We start from the raw sequence: 20,510 nt of genomic DNA, 5'->3' as shown, positions 1-20,510 counted from the left end.
AGAAAACAAATCAAAACAAAGCTAAAAATAAAAGTTTGCCACACAAGGTGAGCGCTAGCCTCATGAAAAGAAATGTCCAGCTCCAAGAACCTACTACACTACAAAACTCTCTCTATACTGGTTGGGATCCACATCCCCTCAACTAACCTACTGCTGTTGCTCCCGAAGTCCCAGCCTCCTTGCGACTCTGGGTCGTTGTGCTGGTGTCACGGGAAATAAGTTAGCCGTGAAATAAGTTAGCGTTTGCCTTTTTGAGCCTTTCTGCGCATTCGTGAATCTTAGAGCTTAAAGGCAAGGTTCTCTGTGTTCATCAAAAATTACAGGACGCCATTTGTATTTTTTTTTTTTTGAAAAGTTTTGCATTGCAGCAGTGATTTTTGTTTAAATATGTTGTCATCTTATTTATCGAAATGTATTGCAGACAGTATTTTTTTTAAAGGTTACATTTATGGTAATGTATATTTACATTTCATTTGTATTATAAATACATTTTATCTTCAGAAAATTGCTTGCTGTATTTTAGGTTTTTTTAAAACATAATAAGTATTTTAAAAACATTACTTTGTCGGTATAATTTGTGTCTATGTGTAGTTAAAGTCACTACTTGCCAAATGTGTATTTCCTCTAAAAAATGTAGTTCTTGGACATGTCATATATACTGTGGGGTAAGAAAATAAATGTTTAATACGTGTTTATGTAGGCTCACTTTAACAGCTATATATTATTTTCATGGTAAATTGCTCGGTGACTTTGAACCTTTTCAATAAATTGAGCGGGAAATTGGGTACAAACACTTTTCTGCATGTAGAGAATAATGTTTTTGACGTTATAATCAAGTCTATGTGGGATATCTAAACCTGTTAATATAGAAAACGTACACGTTTTTAGTGGAAGATAGTGTTTTAAGGTGTATATATAATTTGAGAAATGCCCAGAACGTTTGGCTTCATATACATACCGTCCTAAAGTGCAGTTTGCACAGCACCAATACTGTACTAATACTTCAGATAGTTCTCCAATTTAATGTAGTACCCTGTGCAAATCTCTGATCCTCACTTCTACAATAAAAGTCCCCACTCATCAGTAGTTGTATTTCAGGAAAGATAAAACATCATATTACACAGGTTATACTTTTTAAGGTGTAAGGGTGGATATGGGAAGGAGGGATATGTTTGCAGAAGGTGTGGTTTAATTCCATGCTGGGAGTTTTTTAGGAATATACCATTACCAGTGTCATTCATATGGACAGCGCCCCACCTAAAAAGTCCAACCTGATTAAAATTATTATTTTTTTTTTTTTGGCGATGCCTTTACATCTTTCCAAAGACTTGGCTGGGTGATGCACGAGAAAATTATGAGGAGTTTGGCAGCTGCAGCTCCAGCCCGAAGTGGTTTTTTCTTTGATAACTTCCATGAAGTTCCTGTGTGTGTATATGCACGCACACACACGCACACAGACACAGACACAGACACACGTTTTTGGTCAAAGACATTTTAATAGTAAGCAACAAAAATGTCAATTTACTAGACACATTGGAAACATCGCAATAACAGTCTGTTCTGAATAAAAGTACACAGACAGAAAATCGACGGCTTAACTTGCCTTTAAGCTCTAAGATTCGCGCATGCATAGAAAGGCTCAAAAAGGCAAAAGCTAACTTATTTCATGGCTAACTTATTTCCAGTGACACCGGTCCTGGCTGACCAGAGCTTTCACTGGCACCGTGTTGTAGTTGAAGGGTTCCGTAGTAGTTATCCTGCAGAGTGGACGCTCTCCTCCTGGATGTAAACAGAGTGCCCCTCTGTGTAGCACGGAAGTGCTGTCACCTCGAGCTGTGGCCTACCTGCTCAATTAGTTACCTATTACACAGATTAATCATTTTTATAATCTCCTCTATGGTGAATATACCTTCCTGTGAAACATTGGGATATTGTAGAGATGCCCTAATGTGTAATTTATAGCCTTGGGGATGTGTACTGACATACCATGTTTTTTCTTTCTCTTTTCCAGAGCAAAAGATTCTGTCAAACACTTTCAGGTCACACGGTCTGGCACCACTTATACCTTTGGGTTTAATGAGTTCCTATCGATTAAAGAGTTTGTCAACCACTTTGCTAACCAGCCCCTTTTAGGGAGTGAAACTGGTGAGTACAACCCCCTCCCCCATGTGCCTCTATTAATGGGACTTGTATTTGTAAGATAATTATATTGACTTAAATAAATATATATTTTTCCAGTCTTTTCTATTACAACATGGACCAAAATAGATTAATATTGTATAAAAAATGTTTAACAATTTTTATGAGTTGATTTGTTTAACATTTTACAACATAAAATATTAACATGGGAATACAAATAAAGGAAGTGAAAGTGAGCTTGCAGCTGGAAGATGTTAATAAAACATATAGAAAATATGTAAAATCTAAGATGAACATGAAAGTAAAGTCTTGGAACAGAAGTGGAGGGAGGATAAGACTGTGGTGTCAGCAAGGACTGAATGTTTCAGTGGATCCACAAAGTGTATATTTTACACTGTAACCTGAGATATTGGATAGGATCCCTAATTCATTGAACATACAAGCCATCTCCCAACCAGTGGTGCAGGCATGTCAGTGGTTTACTAGATGGATGGGATCCATGGGCAGTTGTACATTGAGAGAAACCAGGATCTGGGAACAATAAGTGCCAATAATAGTCAAGGACCTGCTTCAGTTTGTAACAGGTTTAGACCTTGGCTAGTCTGACCTTGACTAAGTGGATGCAGTCTAAGCCTGCCCCCTTGTCGGCTTAGAATACCAAGTGCACGCAGCATCACATTCTCCTTTGCTTCAGGCCGCGAAAGCTCCCGAAACGACCTCGTGACGTGATGGTTATTTTCTCTTTCAAGAAACCTTTCAATTCGAAAATAACCATCAAGGATGGGAACAGTTTACCCAAGCTATCGCGAGGGAGAAAGCGCGGCAGCAGAACAGTCTTACGTCATAACGCAACTGCATAGGCATCCGTCTACGCATGTACGGAGCAGCGCCTCAGCGTCTGTGCCCAAAATGACACCTGTCCGAAGGTAGAATTGTCACCACCAAAAATACTAGTCTGTCTACGTGTCCGTATTGTGCGGCATGAGAGAGTCTAACACAGATTCTACGAATGATGGAGCAGAGGAACCCAGCACATTCAACCTGTAGAACCTCATAAATGTATGTGGTGTAGCCCAACTGGCTGCAGCGCAAATCTCAGACACGGGCACATCTCTGAAGAAGGCCCAGGAAGTAGCCTTTCCCCAGGTGGAATGCGCCTTCAACTGCCCTGGTGGCAGAAGGTCTGCAGATTCATATGCTAACTTAATAGCATCCACTATCCAATGGGAAAGACGTTGCTTTGATAATGCCTGCACCAAGTTCTTAGAACCATGACACACAAATAACTGCTATGTCTGCCTCACGCCTCGTGTATGATCAATATAACCCCATAATGCCCGCACTGGGCAGAGCGTGTGTAACCGTTCTTCCTCTCGGGAGGATAGAACGCCATCAACTCCACTGACTGGTTGACATGGGCCAGGGATATAACCTTCGGCAAGAAAGCCAGATTAGGACGCATGGAGACCTTAGATCCGTCTCCTGCGAAGCAAGTACAAGAGGGATTCACTGATAGTGCGTGTAACTCACTCACCCTCTTAGCTGAAACCACAGCTAGTAAAAACACGTTTTTTACAGATAGGAGCTTCAACTCCACATTGTGGAGAGGCTCAAATGGGGTCTTGGTAAGGGCTTCCAGCACCACATCAAGGCTCCATGACGGTAAGCTAGTCCGTTTTGGAGGTTGCAAATGCCTTGCGCCCCTCAGGAACTGAGATGCCAGAAAATGGCATCCTGGTGACAACCCATCAATACGTTCGTGGCAAGCCGATATGGCGGCTAAATACATCTTCAGTGTAGAGGGAGATTTCCCTTTACCTAAAAGCTTCTGAAGGAACTGTCGTATTACTGCCATCGGGCACGATATTGGGTCATAGCCCCCCGCCAGACATCAATCTTGAAACAACTGCTACTTGTACATATACTGGGACCTAGTAGAGGGCGCTATCGCACTCTGAATGGTCGAAATAACTGCTGTCGACAGTCCTAAGGCGGACAGGCGTTCCCGTTCAGGGGCCAAACCCATAGCTGCATCTGCTCGGGGCTCAGTTGCCACAGCCCCCCCCTCGGCTGGGGATAAGAGGTCCGCTCGCAGAGGGACTTCCCTGGGGCGACCATGCAAGAGCTGCACCAGGTTTGAAAACCATATTCTCCGAGGCCACCGAGGGGTGACCAGAATCACTGTCGCTCGCTCTACCCTGTCCTTCTCCAAGAAGGCGGGGAGCATCAGTATCGGGGGGAAAGGCATACAGGAGCCCTGGCGGCCATTCGTGCGCCAGCGCGTCGACTCCTAGGGGGCTGTCGAGATCCTTCACCAAGAACCGCAGCGGGCAGTGCGTGGATGCTCGCGACACAATGAGATCCACCTGCGCTCTGCCGAACCATTCCCAAATGTGCGCTACCACTTGAGGGTGAAGGCACCATTCGCCTGTAAGGGGATCTGCTCTGGAGAGGAGATCCGCTGCGTGATTGGCTTGGCCCGGCGGATAGACTGCCCGGAGGGAGATTAGACAAGTTTGTGCCCACAGCAATAACCGTGCTACCATCTGGTGAAGCCCCTGGGACAGCAACCCGCCCAGGTCCAGGTAGTTTAGCAGTCAGACACCCTGTACCCGCAAAGTCCATACACTTCGAAAAGGTCAAAGGAGTGAGTGACAGGCCGAATGGAAGGACACGAAACTCGTATGCCTTGCCCTGAAAGGCGAAATGCAGGTACTTCCTGTGACCGGGACAGATGGGGACATGAAAGCATGCATCCTTCAAGTCCACGGTGGCAAACCAGTCACTGTACCGGACAGACTGGATGTGTCGGTGTGTGAGCATCCTGAACGGTAACACCCGAAGGTACTTGTTCAGTAGCGTACTTGCTCAGCAAGGCTTGAATTTCCATACCCAAGACTGAAAACTGGTTGAAGTCCTTCACTGCGGTCACCATCACTCCCCGAAAGGGGGGGGGGTTAACCGGAACTGAAGGCTGTAACCGATAGCTACGGTTTTATGTAGGCTGCCTGGCTGTCTCTGGGCTTTTTGACCTGTTGCCGGTCCTGAGAGGTCTGCACGGGGTCACGTGGACGTGGTCTACCGCCTCCTCTAGAATGCCAACCTCCCTGCTGTGGTCTGGTGAACCACAGCAGGGAGTGTTGCAGTATTATCAGGTGAGGGCTTTCTACCTCTTGGGTGAGTCGGCTGGTGTGGTGGTTTCCTACGCCACTGCTGCTATTGTTGTGGGCGTTTTAGCTGAAAACCCCGATGTGGCCACATTTGCGCCATCTGCTTAGAAGCCTCCCGGGCCTTAGCAGATCGTTGGAGCATCTCCTCCACCGCTGGGCCAAACGTGTGTCCCGGTGTAATAGGGGCATCTAACAGGGGAACCTTGTCAGGCTCTTGAACTCTTGCTTGCGAAAACCAGAGCTGCCTTATAGCCACCACCAACGAAGCTATGCTCCGTCCCTGCGCCCTAGCATTCAAATGGGCCAGTTTGACCAATAATTGGGCAACTAAACCCAACTCAGTACGAAGGAACTCCGAGGGTCATTCTGGGAGGTCCTTAATAATCGCCGCCTGATAAACAGTTAACAGGTAGGCCACATTAGATAGCCTGACTGCCTCTGTTGCCGCGAAATAGCCCTTCTTGAGGTGCACCTCCATAGTCCTGCATTTCCTGTTAGGGCATGCAGGTTCCTTTGTCAACTCTGATAGTGTCGGGGCCTTCACCAGAGCGGTGATAGCAACGTCTACTGGTAGAAAAGACGCCAACCCAACTGCGTCCGCCCCTTGCATTGCCGAAAAAGCAGAAGCTTTTTGCGATGTGGCAGGAGAAGAGGCCGGAGCCCCCCAAGTGGACTGCACCTCCTTGATCAAGTCCGGAAATGCTGGAAGCATCTTGGTATGATGTACCTGTGCAGACGGTGATTCAAAAAGCGACCGTCTAGGTTCTTACACGGTTGGCCAGTCAACTCCCAGGTGGCATGTTACTCGCTCGACTACCTACCACAAAGGATCATCTGTCTCCAACACCTCCAATGCAGGCTCATGCTGTGAGGCCGACTCTGTGTCCAACTCTTCTTCATAGAGGAGGGGTTCCACGTCTGATGCATCCCTAGAGATTGCCTCCAGATCCCAAGACGCTAAAGTTGGGTCCTGCTGTTGTACAGGTGGAGCCGACAGAGTTTGTGGAGGAACCACCGGTTGGGCGACAAGTGACGCAACTGGTTCATCCCTGGGTCAAGGTGCGATATTTGGCACCAAGGCCATGAACAGAGACTGTTGGCCCATCATGACATCCATGAATTTAGACATTTTGGACGTGAGCTCCAACACGCCTGACCTGTCCCTATGACTCCTGTCCCTACGAGGAGATCGAGATTGATATCAGTCCCTTTGATGAAGTGATCCGGAGAGAGATCTAGGGCGATCCACTTCCCTACGGGGTGAATGATAGCGTGGGCGTTTCCCTGCTAGAGGGAGAGTAGCCCCGTGGCTGTGAAGATGGGCTGGGGAAACGTTTCCGAGCACATCTGGTGTCTGGAGATCTCCAGCTAGTGTTTAGCTGGGAAGACGGACTGCATGACAGCTGCAGTTTAAGAGGAGGCATTGCCGACCCTGAAGGCAGGGCAGACTCGGCGTGAGAAGCCTGCGATGAGGGAGAATGACCCCCAACTGACTTCTTTGCCCTGTGGTGGAGAGTTCGCGGTTGAAATTTAGCGCACAGCTGGCAATATGTTTTGTCTGCCAAGGCAGATACAGCATGATATGGCCCCAGGCAAGCCACACAGTCCTCGTGTCGGTCCGACGCTGGAAACTTAGAGTTTCAAGTGAAGCATCTGTGGAAGCCATACATTATGTGATGAGTGTGAGCAACGTGTACGTTACAGCACCAATATAGCTGTACCGAGCGTTGAAACTCGTGGACCGGGCACCGAGCATCAAAGCGCCGAGCACGTGGACTGAACGTAAAGCACCACGGCAAACTAAAGCACGTGCGTTGAGGTGCATGCACCGAGCGTCAAGCGTGTGTACCAAGTACCAAGGCGCGTGCCCCTAGCGTCGATTGCTGAAACGTCGAGCGTGTGCACCGAGCGTCGACGCGGCGCGTCGATCGTCAAGAGTGTACACCGAGCACCGAGGCGCGTGCACCAAACGGCGAGCGCTGAAGTGTTGAACGCTGAAGCGCCGAGTGCGTGTACCGAACACCGAGGCGCATGGACTGAGCGTTGAAGCGCCACGTAGAGCACCGACGCGCGTGCACAGAGTGTCGGGCACCGAGCGCACGCACAGAGCGTCAAAGCGCGTGCGTCGAGTGTTGAGCATGTGCACGGAGCACCGAGGCGTGCTGGTACTATACTTGCCTATATTGCTCTGAAAACACAGGCCAAAGGCCTAAGGTGCTACAGACCCGTGTGTATAATTTTAAATGCAAATAAAATAAAGTATACACAACAAAAAAAATATGGTTGTGGTGGTTCCCTCCTTCTTTTTTTTCTTTTTTTTTTAATGCAGGGGTACTATAGCCAATGCACAACGCATAAGTAAGCTAATAGTGACTACGCGGCGAGTTAGAATAAGCCGTGGGTGATATTACCTTGCTGGCTGACAAGCAAGCTCCAACCTTGGGCTGCTTGAAACTCAAGACTGAGGCTGCAATGTGTGGCCTAGTCGTCAGGATGCACAGCGTATCCTTGCTAAGATCTAGTCTTTTTTTTTTTTAAGTGATTCTCAGAGAGAAAAATACTTACGTGCTTATACCTACCTGGCTGAAAGCAAAGGAGAACATGATGCTGCATGCACTGGGTATTCTAAGCCGACAAGGGGGCGGGCTTAGACGTCAGTGCATGCAGCAGCTTTGAAATACATAAGCTCAGCTAAATCTTACCGCCTGGGGGCTATATCCCATCCTTGATGGTTATTTTCGAATTGAAAGGGAACTATCAATTTTGTTGGCAGGCAAATTGTGTAAAAATGCACTAGATGTACAACAAACTCAGTGTTACAATAGTGTTGTGGATGGTTTCTTATATTTCATAATTTATTGTTTGCTTACTCATTTTCTAATGCCTGAGTGATATTAGTAGGTCATTCTTCATCCATTGTACATTACATGTTATATTTGCTTCTGATTCTCTAGTTTCTAAGCCTAGCGAAAGCAGGAAATCATGCTTTAAAATAGATCATACTATTTGTCCAGTAAAATATTGTGCTTTACTGGTTTACATAAAATTGTACATGCATCATGTAAAAAAACAAAACCCAGAACAGTTAATGTAATCAGTGACTGCTTAAAAGAATGTGTAATTATGGGTAATTAATTGTCAGTTACCCATGAATACTACTAGAAAATATTAATATCCAACAAGATAAAATGGAGACAGTTTCCTGATATACTGGCAACCCACAAAAAATAAATAGATAAAATAGCAAAAAAATATAAATTAATTGAAAAAAGTAAACAGTAATGGAATGTATCATAATTTGTATTATTAAAGTTGTGATACAGCACTTATTTGGGATGTTTTGGGAGCTGCAAATATCAATTTAGTTTCTTAATCTTAGTAATGATCATGTCCCTTATTGTCAAATCTGTTATTTTACTAAATGCCTTCACTTATGAAGATGTCTAGACATTTAACAAACCATTTCACTAAATACATTTGTTAACTGACTGACACCTGAGGAGTGAAAAACAGTTTAATCTGATTAAAGTACATAGAAGTGTGAGGAGATATGCACCACTCAATTTACAGTGCAGCACAGTTGCAAGTGAATGTGCCTCTCTGATCTGTTGCAGGAACTCTTATTGTACTGAAATGTCCCTATCCCAGAGAAGTGGAGGAGCCATCTATTTATGAGTCTGTGCACGTGCACACAGTCATGCAAAGCGGGCGCACAGAGAATGACCTAGTTGCCAACGCTGCTTCGGTAAGTTCCCCATTTGTAGCTCTGTGGTCAGTAGTCATTGTGAACAGGCTTGTGGTTTGTGAAACTTCTTGTAAAAAATTGTTATATATATATATATATATATAATATATATTATATATATATATATATATATATATATATATATATATATATATATATATATATATATATATATATATATAAATGGAGGGTGTGGTAGAGGGATATTAGTAGCTGTTGAAGTACAAGGCTAATGTCACAATGTAATATATCTTGGGATCCAGTAACCCACCTCAGGATGTGGGTTGACATGCTTTGACCTGGGTTGAGTGAGACAAAATGCTTGATGTCTGTTCGTGAGCCGGTGCACTAACAAACAGCCGCGCCTGCGTGAAGGTTTCACTTCCGCAAGGTACATTTCTGTTTATTCTGTTTAGCCATATTTTTGTTGCTTGAGACACACCATGAGCCAGATTGCAGCAGGGAAGAAGAAACATTTGCTCTAGTCAACATTTAGGCTGAGGGTTAAATCCAGAGAAGCTTAGATGGAAGCGTCTGTAACAAGCTGCTTCTGGTGCATGATACTTGCGTCTGTCACCCAGGTCAACCCTGGTTTATGAAAAGCAGTGTGAAATCACGTAGCTGATTCCAGGTCCTGACCGGGTAGGTTCTGACCCGGGTAGATCATGCCAGTGTGAAAGGGGTTTTAGTGATGTCAGAGATCTCACCTCATAGGAGGGGTGTCTCCTTTCAGGCAGAAAGGCATAATCCTGGACCTCACTTATCCTTTTATTCCCTTTAAGAAATATTCTAAAGCTTAATTATCCTGTGACCTCACTTATTGAATAACACATTGACTACTCATGCAGTTCTCACCTATCTCTACAGTATATAACAACATAGCCACCCCTAGAAATAAGTTTTATATCTCTGGGTCACTTGTTTCCTAAAATATCTTCTCTTTTTTGTGGGGATCAAGCTGGGTACAAAGGAGGGCTATCTTATAAAGCAAGGAGCAATAATTAAGGTAAGTGTATGGGAATTCTAAACCCAGATAAATATAATGTGAAATCAAGGTGAAGAATTTCCTACCGGGGTGACATAGAGCCAGGTTTCCTCTCATGTTTAGTAACATCAGTGAAAAAATGAATGATACGCTTTTTTTATTACTTTTGCTGGTTATTTATAATATAAATAAGTTGTTTAATGGTAAACATGTAATGACATGAATGTTTACTTCAAAAAGATTTCATTTTATTAAACCAATACATTTGAACCTTTGTGATGATGACCAATGGCATGACCCTAATTTGTCATTGCAGTCATTATACTTTATTCATAACTTTAAACACTGAATCATTGTCAATGAATACTTATCAAGATACATCAAGATATCTTCAAGTTTTTCAATTTTAGTGAACATTATACTCTAAAATGGCAATAACATGTACCAATATTCATACCAATAGGGAATAATCCTTGATATGCTTTTAAAACTTGCCAGTACTTTGTTCAGATGTTTTAATTTTTTATTATTTTTTTTTTTTTTTTCAGAACTGGAAAACTAGATGGTTTACGTTAAATAGGAATGAACTAAAATATTTCAAAGATAAAATGGTAAGTTGGTTTCTTTCTTTAAAAAAGGTGTATTTTTTAATGCAATACTCTTACACTGTATCCGATGCATAGTTTTGCAGGGGGGGGGGGGGCAGATAAATTGTTGAACAGATGTATTTGGTAGTTAGACTTGGTTCTGCGTGCTCTTTTAAGGTCACAGTAGTACTTTAATCTTTAAACTGTTTCAGAAAGTCACCAGGATGTGAAGAAGGAAACAGAAAATGTTGCTAAACAAATTACTGTTTCACAACTGTACTTATTACACATTTAGAAGAGTGTACTAAGTTAGTTTAGATTGGCTTGTCATAAAGAAGAGCTTAACATTTTATTTTCTTTCTTTGAAGTGTGTAGAGCCAATTCGTACTTTAGATTTAGAGGAATGTACAGGCGTGCAGTTTGATTACTCTCAAGAAAAAGTCAATTGTTTTTGGTAAGTATTCATTGTTTAATATTCATAAATATTCGTATAGAAGAATATATGGCTTGGAGTCCATTATCAGACAATAATAGTAAGTCATATGTCACCTCGCAAAGTAAGGGAAATAACATATAATAACTTTATACATTTTGAAATATAATTTAATGGGGGATGAATGGGACACATGCAATATATTATATGTCAATACTAAACAGCGTCAAAGGTGTATAACAAGTTTAAAACCTGCAATTCTTTACTCAGTACTTGTTTACCGTACATCAGAAAACATGTTTAAACAGTTTCATTTTGCTGCACTTGTGAAAACCAAAGACTCTAGAGCTTGGTACCTACATAGCAAATAAAAAAACCATACAATTCATAAATACTATGCAGTGTGTCATCACTAACCTTTTAAAAAACCTGAGCAGTAATGTCTGGGTCTTTGGGGTTGAAGCTGATCTTTTCATTGTAAGTACCAGTTATATCACCATTGTCAGTGGTAGAGTTTAATGGCTGTGATAATATACAAAGTGAAGGTATTTAGTGTTACTTTCTTTCTTCCGAATAAACCATGATAATTAGGCTTGGTAGTTTTTGACGTGTATTTCTACCAAAACTACTTGCCTTCAGATGACACTTGATTAACAGCGAACGATTCACGTAATGAGCCTTTCATTTCACTCCAGCAAATGATGCACAGGAAAAAAGGCAATGGACTAATTGACTAGTGGTCACTCTAACAGGTTCATTGCTCTGTATCACCATATTATATTGCACCCTTTTTAATTCAAACACAATTAACCCCCTTATTGTTTCTTGCTGTTTCTGCATTTATTATGTGCTTTTCTGGGCTTATTTATTTTATTAAACAAGTGTGGTGACTACATCTTCCTTACAGTGAGAGTAAAGTTTTATTCAGGCAATGTAGAGCTAGAACATGTTTTTAGCTTGTTTCATTGTCAGATATCCGTGATGTGATTAAGAAATGGAGATGGTTTAACAATGCTGATTCCATCTCTAAAGGCAACTAGAGAGGACAGAAATAAATGTTGAAAAATAGCAAGCCTAACCTTTTTAGCAGTCTAGACCAAAACCCAACTGTACATTTAACAACCTATTCCTACATGTGTTACTGTACAGCATTCACTGAACTAGTCCATGCATATTGCATGTAAAACACATAAAAATCAACAGTGGACTGTAATTAGCTGTATAAAACAAATGTCATGTAATATTGTTTATTTTAACATAAGTGGCACAATTTACTGAAAAAAGTTATGTTTTCAAAAACATTGCAAAGCCAAAAAAAGAAGGGGGAATGTATATATACAGTGCCGTGAAAAAGTATTTGCCCCCTCTTTTCTTGAGTTGTAGCAGTATATAGAGGGAGTCTGAGAGAAAAAAATGACACCATAGTTTGGTGCTTTTTTCATTTGTTTGGTGTGCAGGACCTAAACCCGATTGAGATGTTGTGGCAGGACCTGAAACGAGCAGTTATTGAGTCTAAGGGGGCGATTACTTTTTCACACAGGGCATTGGGTTTTGCATAACTTTCTTTAATAAATAAATGAAATAAGTATCAAAATGCTGTGTTATTTGTTCACTCAGGGTCCCTTTTATCTAATACTAGATTTTGGTTGAAGAACTGATAACATTCAGTGTCAAAAATATGCAAAAATTCAGAAAATCAGAAGGGGCAAATACTTTTTCACAGCACTGTTTTAAATGTATTGTTTATTTATTTTTAGAACGGGGTCTCCCCCTCCGCCCTGTGTTATTTTATATTTGCATTATGATTTATTTATTGTATTTATGTATTTGCATATATGACGCCGTAGCCATGCGTTTTGTTTTGTTATTGTTTTGAAAATTGATTTATTGTAAATGACGGCGGGGCAGTATGTTTGTTTTGTTTTTGTATTTTATGTTCATAATTAAACCTCATGCACAAGGTGGCCATCTCCCGAATTAATTAAGTGATTAATTTGTTGCTAATCGGGAGATGTCACCTGTATAAATACCTGCTGCTCTCTGCACTCTGGGTGGGTGCTCAAAGGAGTGAAATAGAGCTGCAGAGGAGACTAAAAAAATAAAAAGGAAAACGACACAGATACCAAAACCTAAAGGATCTGTGAAGGCTACTGCCCAGCAGGACCTTTAAGTCTATTCTGTGTTCGGGATTTGTTTTGTTTCAACCTTTTATTTTCTGGGCTCTGTGAGCGTTCATTTTTGTTTAAATATTTAATTTTTTTGTTGTTTAATAAACGGTGCGTAGCGTGTCTTTTTGCAACTGCAGTTACCTGTGTGTTCTTCCTCATTCTGGCCTGACGTTACCACTCACGGCTGTAACGGACAGTATAGATATATATATATATAATATAGTATATATATTTAATATATCTATATATATATATATATGATATATATATAATAATATTATGATCTTTGCAAAAAACTTCCATCATTTAGGGTTGATATTAAAACTATAAAAGTAGGGAAATGCGATGTTAGGGTTTTTAACCCTAACTCTGCATTCCCTCCCACCCCCTCACAAGCAGTGGAAGGGGCAAGGCAACACAAGCAACCACAAACAGACTTCATTAGTTAAGACGAACAACATACAACTAGATAACACAAGCGACATCTGTCATCTTGGTCCACTAGGTGTATGACCTCTAAGTGCTCCATAGAGCCCTACTGGGAGGCTGCCAAGTTTGTCGGGGAAGGCGCACTGCTTACCGATTGATATTTACAGAACGCATGTGTGTGCTATCTGCAGTAGTCCTAAAACACTGGAGGATACAGAACATGCTGGTATTTCAGTACAATTTATACAGCCCAGCTGTGACGGGGAGGCCATCCCTCCCATTAAACTGTATTGTGTTGCTCATCCTGTATGACATTGATAAACTCTTGGTTGATCCACGTTGTTGGTGCTGCCCTCTCAAACTGACATGACAGCACATTCCACTCACCCATGTAAGCACAGTGTCATAACAGTGTACACTTCCATTTTTGCAGGTGACAATATCATTGTGTCATACATCTGTTGCATGAGTGTCTTAAAGTGCTCCCATTCCCCTTATCCATGTTACTATGAATGCTAATGTGGCCCATCACCCTTTCCTCCCTTACAAGACATAAGAAAGGTTACAAATGAGAGGAGGCCATTCGACCCATCTTGCTCATTTGGTTGTTAATGGTTGTATATTTATATACACACATACACACACACACATATATAGTTAGAAAGAAGATATCCTGTATATAGTAATGTAGAACACTAAGTAAAAGTGGCTATACTTGTAAACCTTTGTAACATAAGATTTTCTTTTTATTTATATTGCAAGCAATCTTATCTTGCTAACATTATTGTAACACTTTAGCACTTGTTGAGTTTCACAGATACAGTAAGATGTTTCTGTCTGAATAGTATAAGAAAGGATTTGCCAGATACCTATACAAGTCCATAAATATATAATCAAAACATAGATGCATTTGTAAAACTGTATTTTAGATGGCGAAGTCAGAATCTGCATATCCGAGCAGAACGAAATGGCCCACATCAAGAGATCTAACCATAGGGAACACACATCCAAATGTACGTGCAAATCCACTGAATGGGAACAAAGTTCTTAAAGTACAGAAATTGGGGTTTAACATTAAACTGCCTACTGAACCCTACCTCACCATTACTATGTGTGTGTGTGTGTTTGTTTTATTTATGTGACGGGGTGGTAGTCTGAGCTTACCCCCACCCACAAGACAGGTTTTTGGAATGCTGCAAACACACCTTGATAGTGTTCACAGGCATAAATATTTATTTTGACACTAGATACTTCACACAAATGACAACTAGTGCTCACAGGCTTAACAGGTTGCACATACAATGGCTGACACTCACAAAGACATCATGAGTGACCCAATGCACAGGAAAGACACAGCATTAAATAAGCCCCAGCCCTGCATACTAACAGGATTAATAATTAAATAAACACTTACACCTGGAATGATTTTATACAAAAATAAACTCTATAATTTAACATTCATTCCATTCATACTTTTTACAATAAACATTTAGATATTTTATGTGAAACATGTTTCTTCTCCTTCACACTTTTTGTTCGTTATTATTCTCTCATTCTTAACTCTTACCAGTAATAACAACATTAGTATTACCCCTTCTATTGGAAGGTGGCTGTAACAAAACGCTTGTCAAGCTATGGCAACTGCATTGAGATAAGCACCCTAATCTAAATAAAGCAATGTACCGTCATATATCAAATACAGTTTCTCAACAACATGCATGATACATAACCTGCTGCTCTATCCCCAGTAGAACAACAATGTAAACACAATAACAGGTATTTAAATATTACAGTGAGGGTCTCGCCCTCACGATATAGCTTACTAAAGTAAGTTATTTTGAAAAATAAGTGCAATGTTTCATTCCGTTCAGATTTTATACAAAACTGCACTTACTTACGACAATAAGTAAACAGATTACCACAGCTTTGTTTCTTTAATAGTAAAACAAATGTGGTGATGCAAACCTTACATTTGCTTTCTCTTGCCGTTTAAATCTGCTATTTCTCAAAATGAGGTTAAGTATTTTGATTATAGAAATGTAAGGACTACAGAAAAAAATATTGAATTAAATAAACGCTGATATGTATAATCGAGTTTCTGTCATGCAGATCGGTATATTCAATTTGACCTAAGACCGTTTCAAATCCCACTAAGAAACTGTTATGTTCATACTTCTGTTTTCTGTTCCCATATCCAACAGTTGTCTGTGATCATGGAAAATGTTTTCTAATGTAAATTCACCACAGTTTATGAAAAAACCATGTTAATACACAACAGTGGCACATGTAGGCAGCTTTATTTTTTTAGAGTAAAAGTACTGGGGCGAAACCACATATTCTAAAAAGTAAGGGGGCCATGTATTGCGAGTGGTAATTTAATGTGCATGATAATGTCTGAGACTTACCCACAACCACAGTGATATAGAAAGCCCCAGCAGTCCAGGCGAATCTTTTGGTCACTGGCTTGTTGTGAAAGGTGGAGGTGGAGGTGGCTTACATTGACCGAAAATGAGTGATTAACAGACACAACCCTCTGCATGGGACAGGTAGAGGCAGCGCAAACTAAAACAGTACAGAGTTAGAAATTCTAGTGGAAGAGGTTGTTTTAAATTGGAATACCTTTTTTGCTTCAGTGTTTTATTTAACTACCAGTGTAATGAACTATAGAATAAAATCTAAGAAATGAAAGCATTCATTCACGTTTGTTCACACTTAATATAACCTGTTATTTACAGGTAATTTTCACTGCTGTATATGAAAACGATAATGCAAATAATGCCTCCGTGATGCCAGATAGATTTCAGCCCAGAAAAATAGGTTTAAATAGTGTGCCTGTCAGTGGTTAAAGTCTGGTTTCCAAAGAAACTAATTATCGCTGACTTTAAAGTGCACATTACGATTATCACCCTTTAGTAAATATGTTTTAAATAAAGTGGGGTGCCTCATTTAAATACCTTATCATGCATTACCATACAAATCACATTTTCATTCTGATTACCATAGTGTTGCACAATAAAGTGAGTGTGCACCATAATGTGCCCACTATTTTGTGCGATAATTAGTACAATTGCTATAGTAAATACAGAAATCATTAACTTGCAGAGTAATTGCAATCATGGTGCATCATAATGTTTAATGTACTTTCGTAAATGAGGTCCATTGAATGTAGCCTAGGGTGTAGCCTGCTGGGTAGATGTTGCAGTTATTAAGCTGTGGCTAAATTTCGTCTAAGAAGCTTCACTTCCCCATGCTGGTGTGTGTGTGTAACAGTGTGTCTTGGGAAATAAGCAAACAGGATTTACTGCACCAGCGGCATATGTGTTCTAAAGCACAACTTTTATGGTTCAGCAGTTAGTTTGGGATGAATAGCAAACATCTATTTTGTTGAAAATATAGTAATACAAACTACATGTTTTTAACATTTTTTTTTTTTTTTTATGTACGATTGTGTTCTTTAAAATAATAGTTTAAACATAAATTATAATATAGAGGAGGGTTAAATATGGACAAAATAACCTTGTTTTGCGAACACACCGACAAAAGTCAAATTACAAAGGCCTCTCTTGTAAATAGACACACCTTTTCTGTGTCCACACCTTTGACTGGAAACTGATGAGTTGGACAAGCTTTTGCGATGGAAATTATGAGCACGTTTTAAAAGGAGACTCCGTGGTAGACCCTGGGATATATATATATATATCTATATACATATATATATATATATATATTATATATATATATATATATTATATATATCAATTAAAGTCCCAGGCCCAGTCCACGGGTTCGTTTCTATATGCACTTACGATATCATATCGGGCAAGTACACTGTTGGGAGCAGAATATACGATAGAAGCAGTGTTTCTGTATAATGTCGCACACACTACCTGGTCGTACTGCTAGTCATATTCTAGCGACACCATCTTACCTGATGTATAAGCACGACAGGTAAATCTCACAGTCATTTCCTATTTTGAACCTTCAGAAATATGGCTGCTCTAATGCATGCAGTGTATTTGCGGCACAAACAGAAGTATTTACACCGACAGAGAACATCGGTCATAGGAATTTTAATAGAAGATATGTGCTCCTCATTTTTTTACGTTGTTTCAGATTAATAAATTATTGCCAAGTACTGTTTGACATTGTTTTACTGTTTTACATTCATTCATGGCTGCAATGAAGAAAGGCATGCCTATTGGATATAATGGAAAAAAATATGAATTTGCAATGAAAGCTTGTGTCTGAAAATCCGTAACAGAAAGCTTAAAACCCCTAATACCGTTTCTTACAAATAAACTAATGTACGAAATCAAAGTGGAATGGCGTGGAATTGCAGCTGTTTTCCATGGAATGGCAGGCTTTGGAATACTGGAAAATGAAAATATTTAGATATATGAAAAATAACAGCTCATCATTTTAATATCTTAACACACATCTTAAAACCCTTCATGCCACTGCTTACAGGTGAACTAATATGCAAAATAAAAATGGAATGGCATGGAATGACAGGTTTGGAATACTTAAGAGCATGCAGGTGATTACTTGTTTATTTTAAACCGTAATGATACATTTTAACAAATAAATAAGTTTTAGTTATGTGTATTCTAAAACTGCAATAAGTAAACTTTGTTCATTTAATGATATAATAATAATAATAATAATAATAATAATAATAATAATAATAATAATAATTATTATTATTATTATTATTATTATTATTATTATTATTATTATTATTATTATAAAATTGACCTTGCTAATAAGTTGTAGATAGATAGATAGATAGATAGATTATTGTAGAAAACATTTTGCAGGAAGTAAACAACTCATATAATGACAGATATTATTTTTAAAAATGAAATATATGATATACTTTTTTGCATGCAGATTAAAGACTTCATGAAGTGATGCAGAAGTATGAGAAACGTGATTTCTCAAAGTAATATATATTTTGAAAGTATTTATCTACATTGGCATTTTTTTTCATACAATAACAATGAAGAATCAACAGCAATAAAGAGATTTACATCATTCTGTTAATTAATTAACATGCTTTCCATCAGCCTTGTATACTTCAGAATATGAAATTGTCCATCTATAACCTTTGCTGTCCAATAAATGTCTTTATTTAGGAATAAAGCAAGATAATGACAAAAAGTATGAGGCACTGTGGCAATGTGCCTGCCCCTGTGTGTATTTTGTGTTGTATGTTGTGGGTTAATTTTGATGTATAGTCATTGGTACACAGGATATAAACGGGTCTGTGTAACACAAGTGCTTAAAATGTATATTTGTATTTAGGCACGAGGATTGCACAAATCTTCACGTGCAAGTAAAAAGTAACAATATGTGAGCACGGGGAATTGCACTTTATTAATTCACATGCAGTTGTACCGCGACTCCAATTGAATGATTGCTAAGCAATCGAGTCTCGGTACAGCTGCATAAAAGCTGCATGTTTTCACTCACTCGGGGTTGTGTGTTCGGTGAGTGGAGAACGGGATTGGAGACAGAGGTAATAATAATAATAATAGTAATAATAAGTGAAATATCAGCTCACTGTGTTTGTTTAGCGTTAATCCGTTTTGTTTGTCTGTTTATTTTGGCTACCAGTGCCGTGTCCTTTGTCTTGTTTGTCTTTGCAACCTTTTCTGTCTGTCTGTGCACTATTAAAAGCTGAGCGAGACCATTCGCTCAGCTCCACCAAACTCCACCTCTCTGTCATTTATTTCCTGCTTCCTGTTTCTGGTCTGACATCCCCCACTACGGCTGTCTTTGTGACAGGCACCCTTCAGGAAATAATTGATTGGTTAATTTATAAACAGTAGGGTTAGTTTATAAACAGTAGGGTTCGTTTATAAACAGTAGGGTTAATTTATAAACAGTAAGGTTAAATTATTTTTAAGATGGTTAATTTATAAACAATATGGTTAATTTATAAACAGTATGGTTAATTTATTTTTAAGAGACAGTTAATTTATGATATGGGTAATTTGTTTTTAAGATGGTTAATTTACAAACAGTATGGTTAATTTATAAACAGCATGGTTGGGACATTAAATGGCACTGTGAAGGGCACCCTTGGGATCCTTACAGTCATACTATATAGACACTTAAATAAACGCATATTCTTATACTTAGATGCTCCTCCTTTTCCAAGAAAATTGCTGCTTTTTATTATCTCACATTTTCCACTCCAGTGACGAAGATAGGCATAAACTTTCCATGAAAAGGCTCAAGTGATGAGGCGTTATTTTAAAACTACAACATACTTGGCTAGCTTCTTATTTGCACCCTGCAAATGTAACACAAATTGAATAAGTAACTGGAGCATTTCAAGGGTAAAATCACTTTGGGCCACTTCCCTCAAAGTTGATTCTGACAGAGGGGGGACCCTTTTACGTCACCCATATGTATTCATCCTGGCCCAAAATGTATTTTGGTACAAAAACTGGCACAGAAAGCAAGTTGGTATTTTATCCAATAACACAAATTGAATAAGTAATTTAGGCATTTCAGGGGTTGAATCAGTATTAGGGGTTTTAATATTTTTGTCAGGGATTTTAATATACAAGCTGTCATTCCTTATTTATCTATGATTTTACTGTTTGTTTTTCAGTATTCTCAGTCTGTCATTCCACTTTTATTTTGTATAATAGTTCATGTCTATGTAATGACATAAGGGGTTCTAAGAAACATTTTAAGTTATAAGCTGTCATTCTTTTTTCCCGTTATATTCAATGGGCATTCCTTTCTCCATTGTAGTCAGTGGGCATTCCGTTTTGTCATTCATTTAAGTCTGTCCCCATTCATTGAACGTCTAGATAATATATAACCACAAACTGATTGTT

The 20,510-nt window shown here is 39.6% G+C and overlaps 1 protein-coding gene across 1 annotated transcript in view; it reads left to right on the top strand.

Moving 5' to 3' along the window:
• The window catches only part of LOC121295651 (dual adapter for phosphotyrosine and 3-phosphotyrosine and 3-phosphoinositide-like), a 32,595-nt gene that overhangs the window by 10,324 nt on the left and 1,761 nt on the right, over positions 1-20,510 (top strand). The window contains exons 3-7 of the mRNA XM_041220583.1: positions 2,012-2,145; positions 8,924-9,054; positions 10,013-10,060; positions 10,588-10,650; positions 10,995-11,080. Of these exons, the coding sequence (XP_041076517.1) occupies positions 2,012-2,145; positions 8,924-9,054; positions 10,013-10,060; positions 10,588-10,650; positions 10,995-11,080 (462 nt within the window). The remainder of the gene's footprint in view (positions 1-2,011; positions 2,146-8,923; positions 9,055-10,012; positions 10,061-10,587; positions 10,651-10,994; positions 11,081-20,510) is intronic.

This window comes from Polyodon spathula, chromosome 2 (genome assembly GCF_017654505.1).
Source record: "Polyodon spathula isolate WHYD16114869_AA chromosome 2, ASM1765450v1, whole genome shotgun sequence".
Taxonomy (NCBI): domain Eukaryota; kingdom Metazoa; phylum Chordata; class Actinopteri; order Acipenseriformes; family Polyodontidae; genus Polyodon; species Polyodon spathula.
The sequence above is the reverse complement of the archived record's forward strand: the minus strand, read 5'-3'. Positions and strand labels throughout refer to the sequence as shown.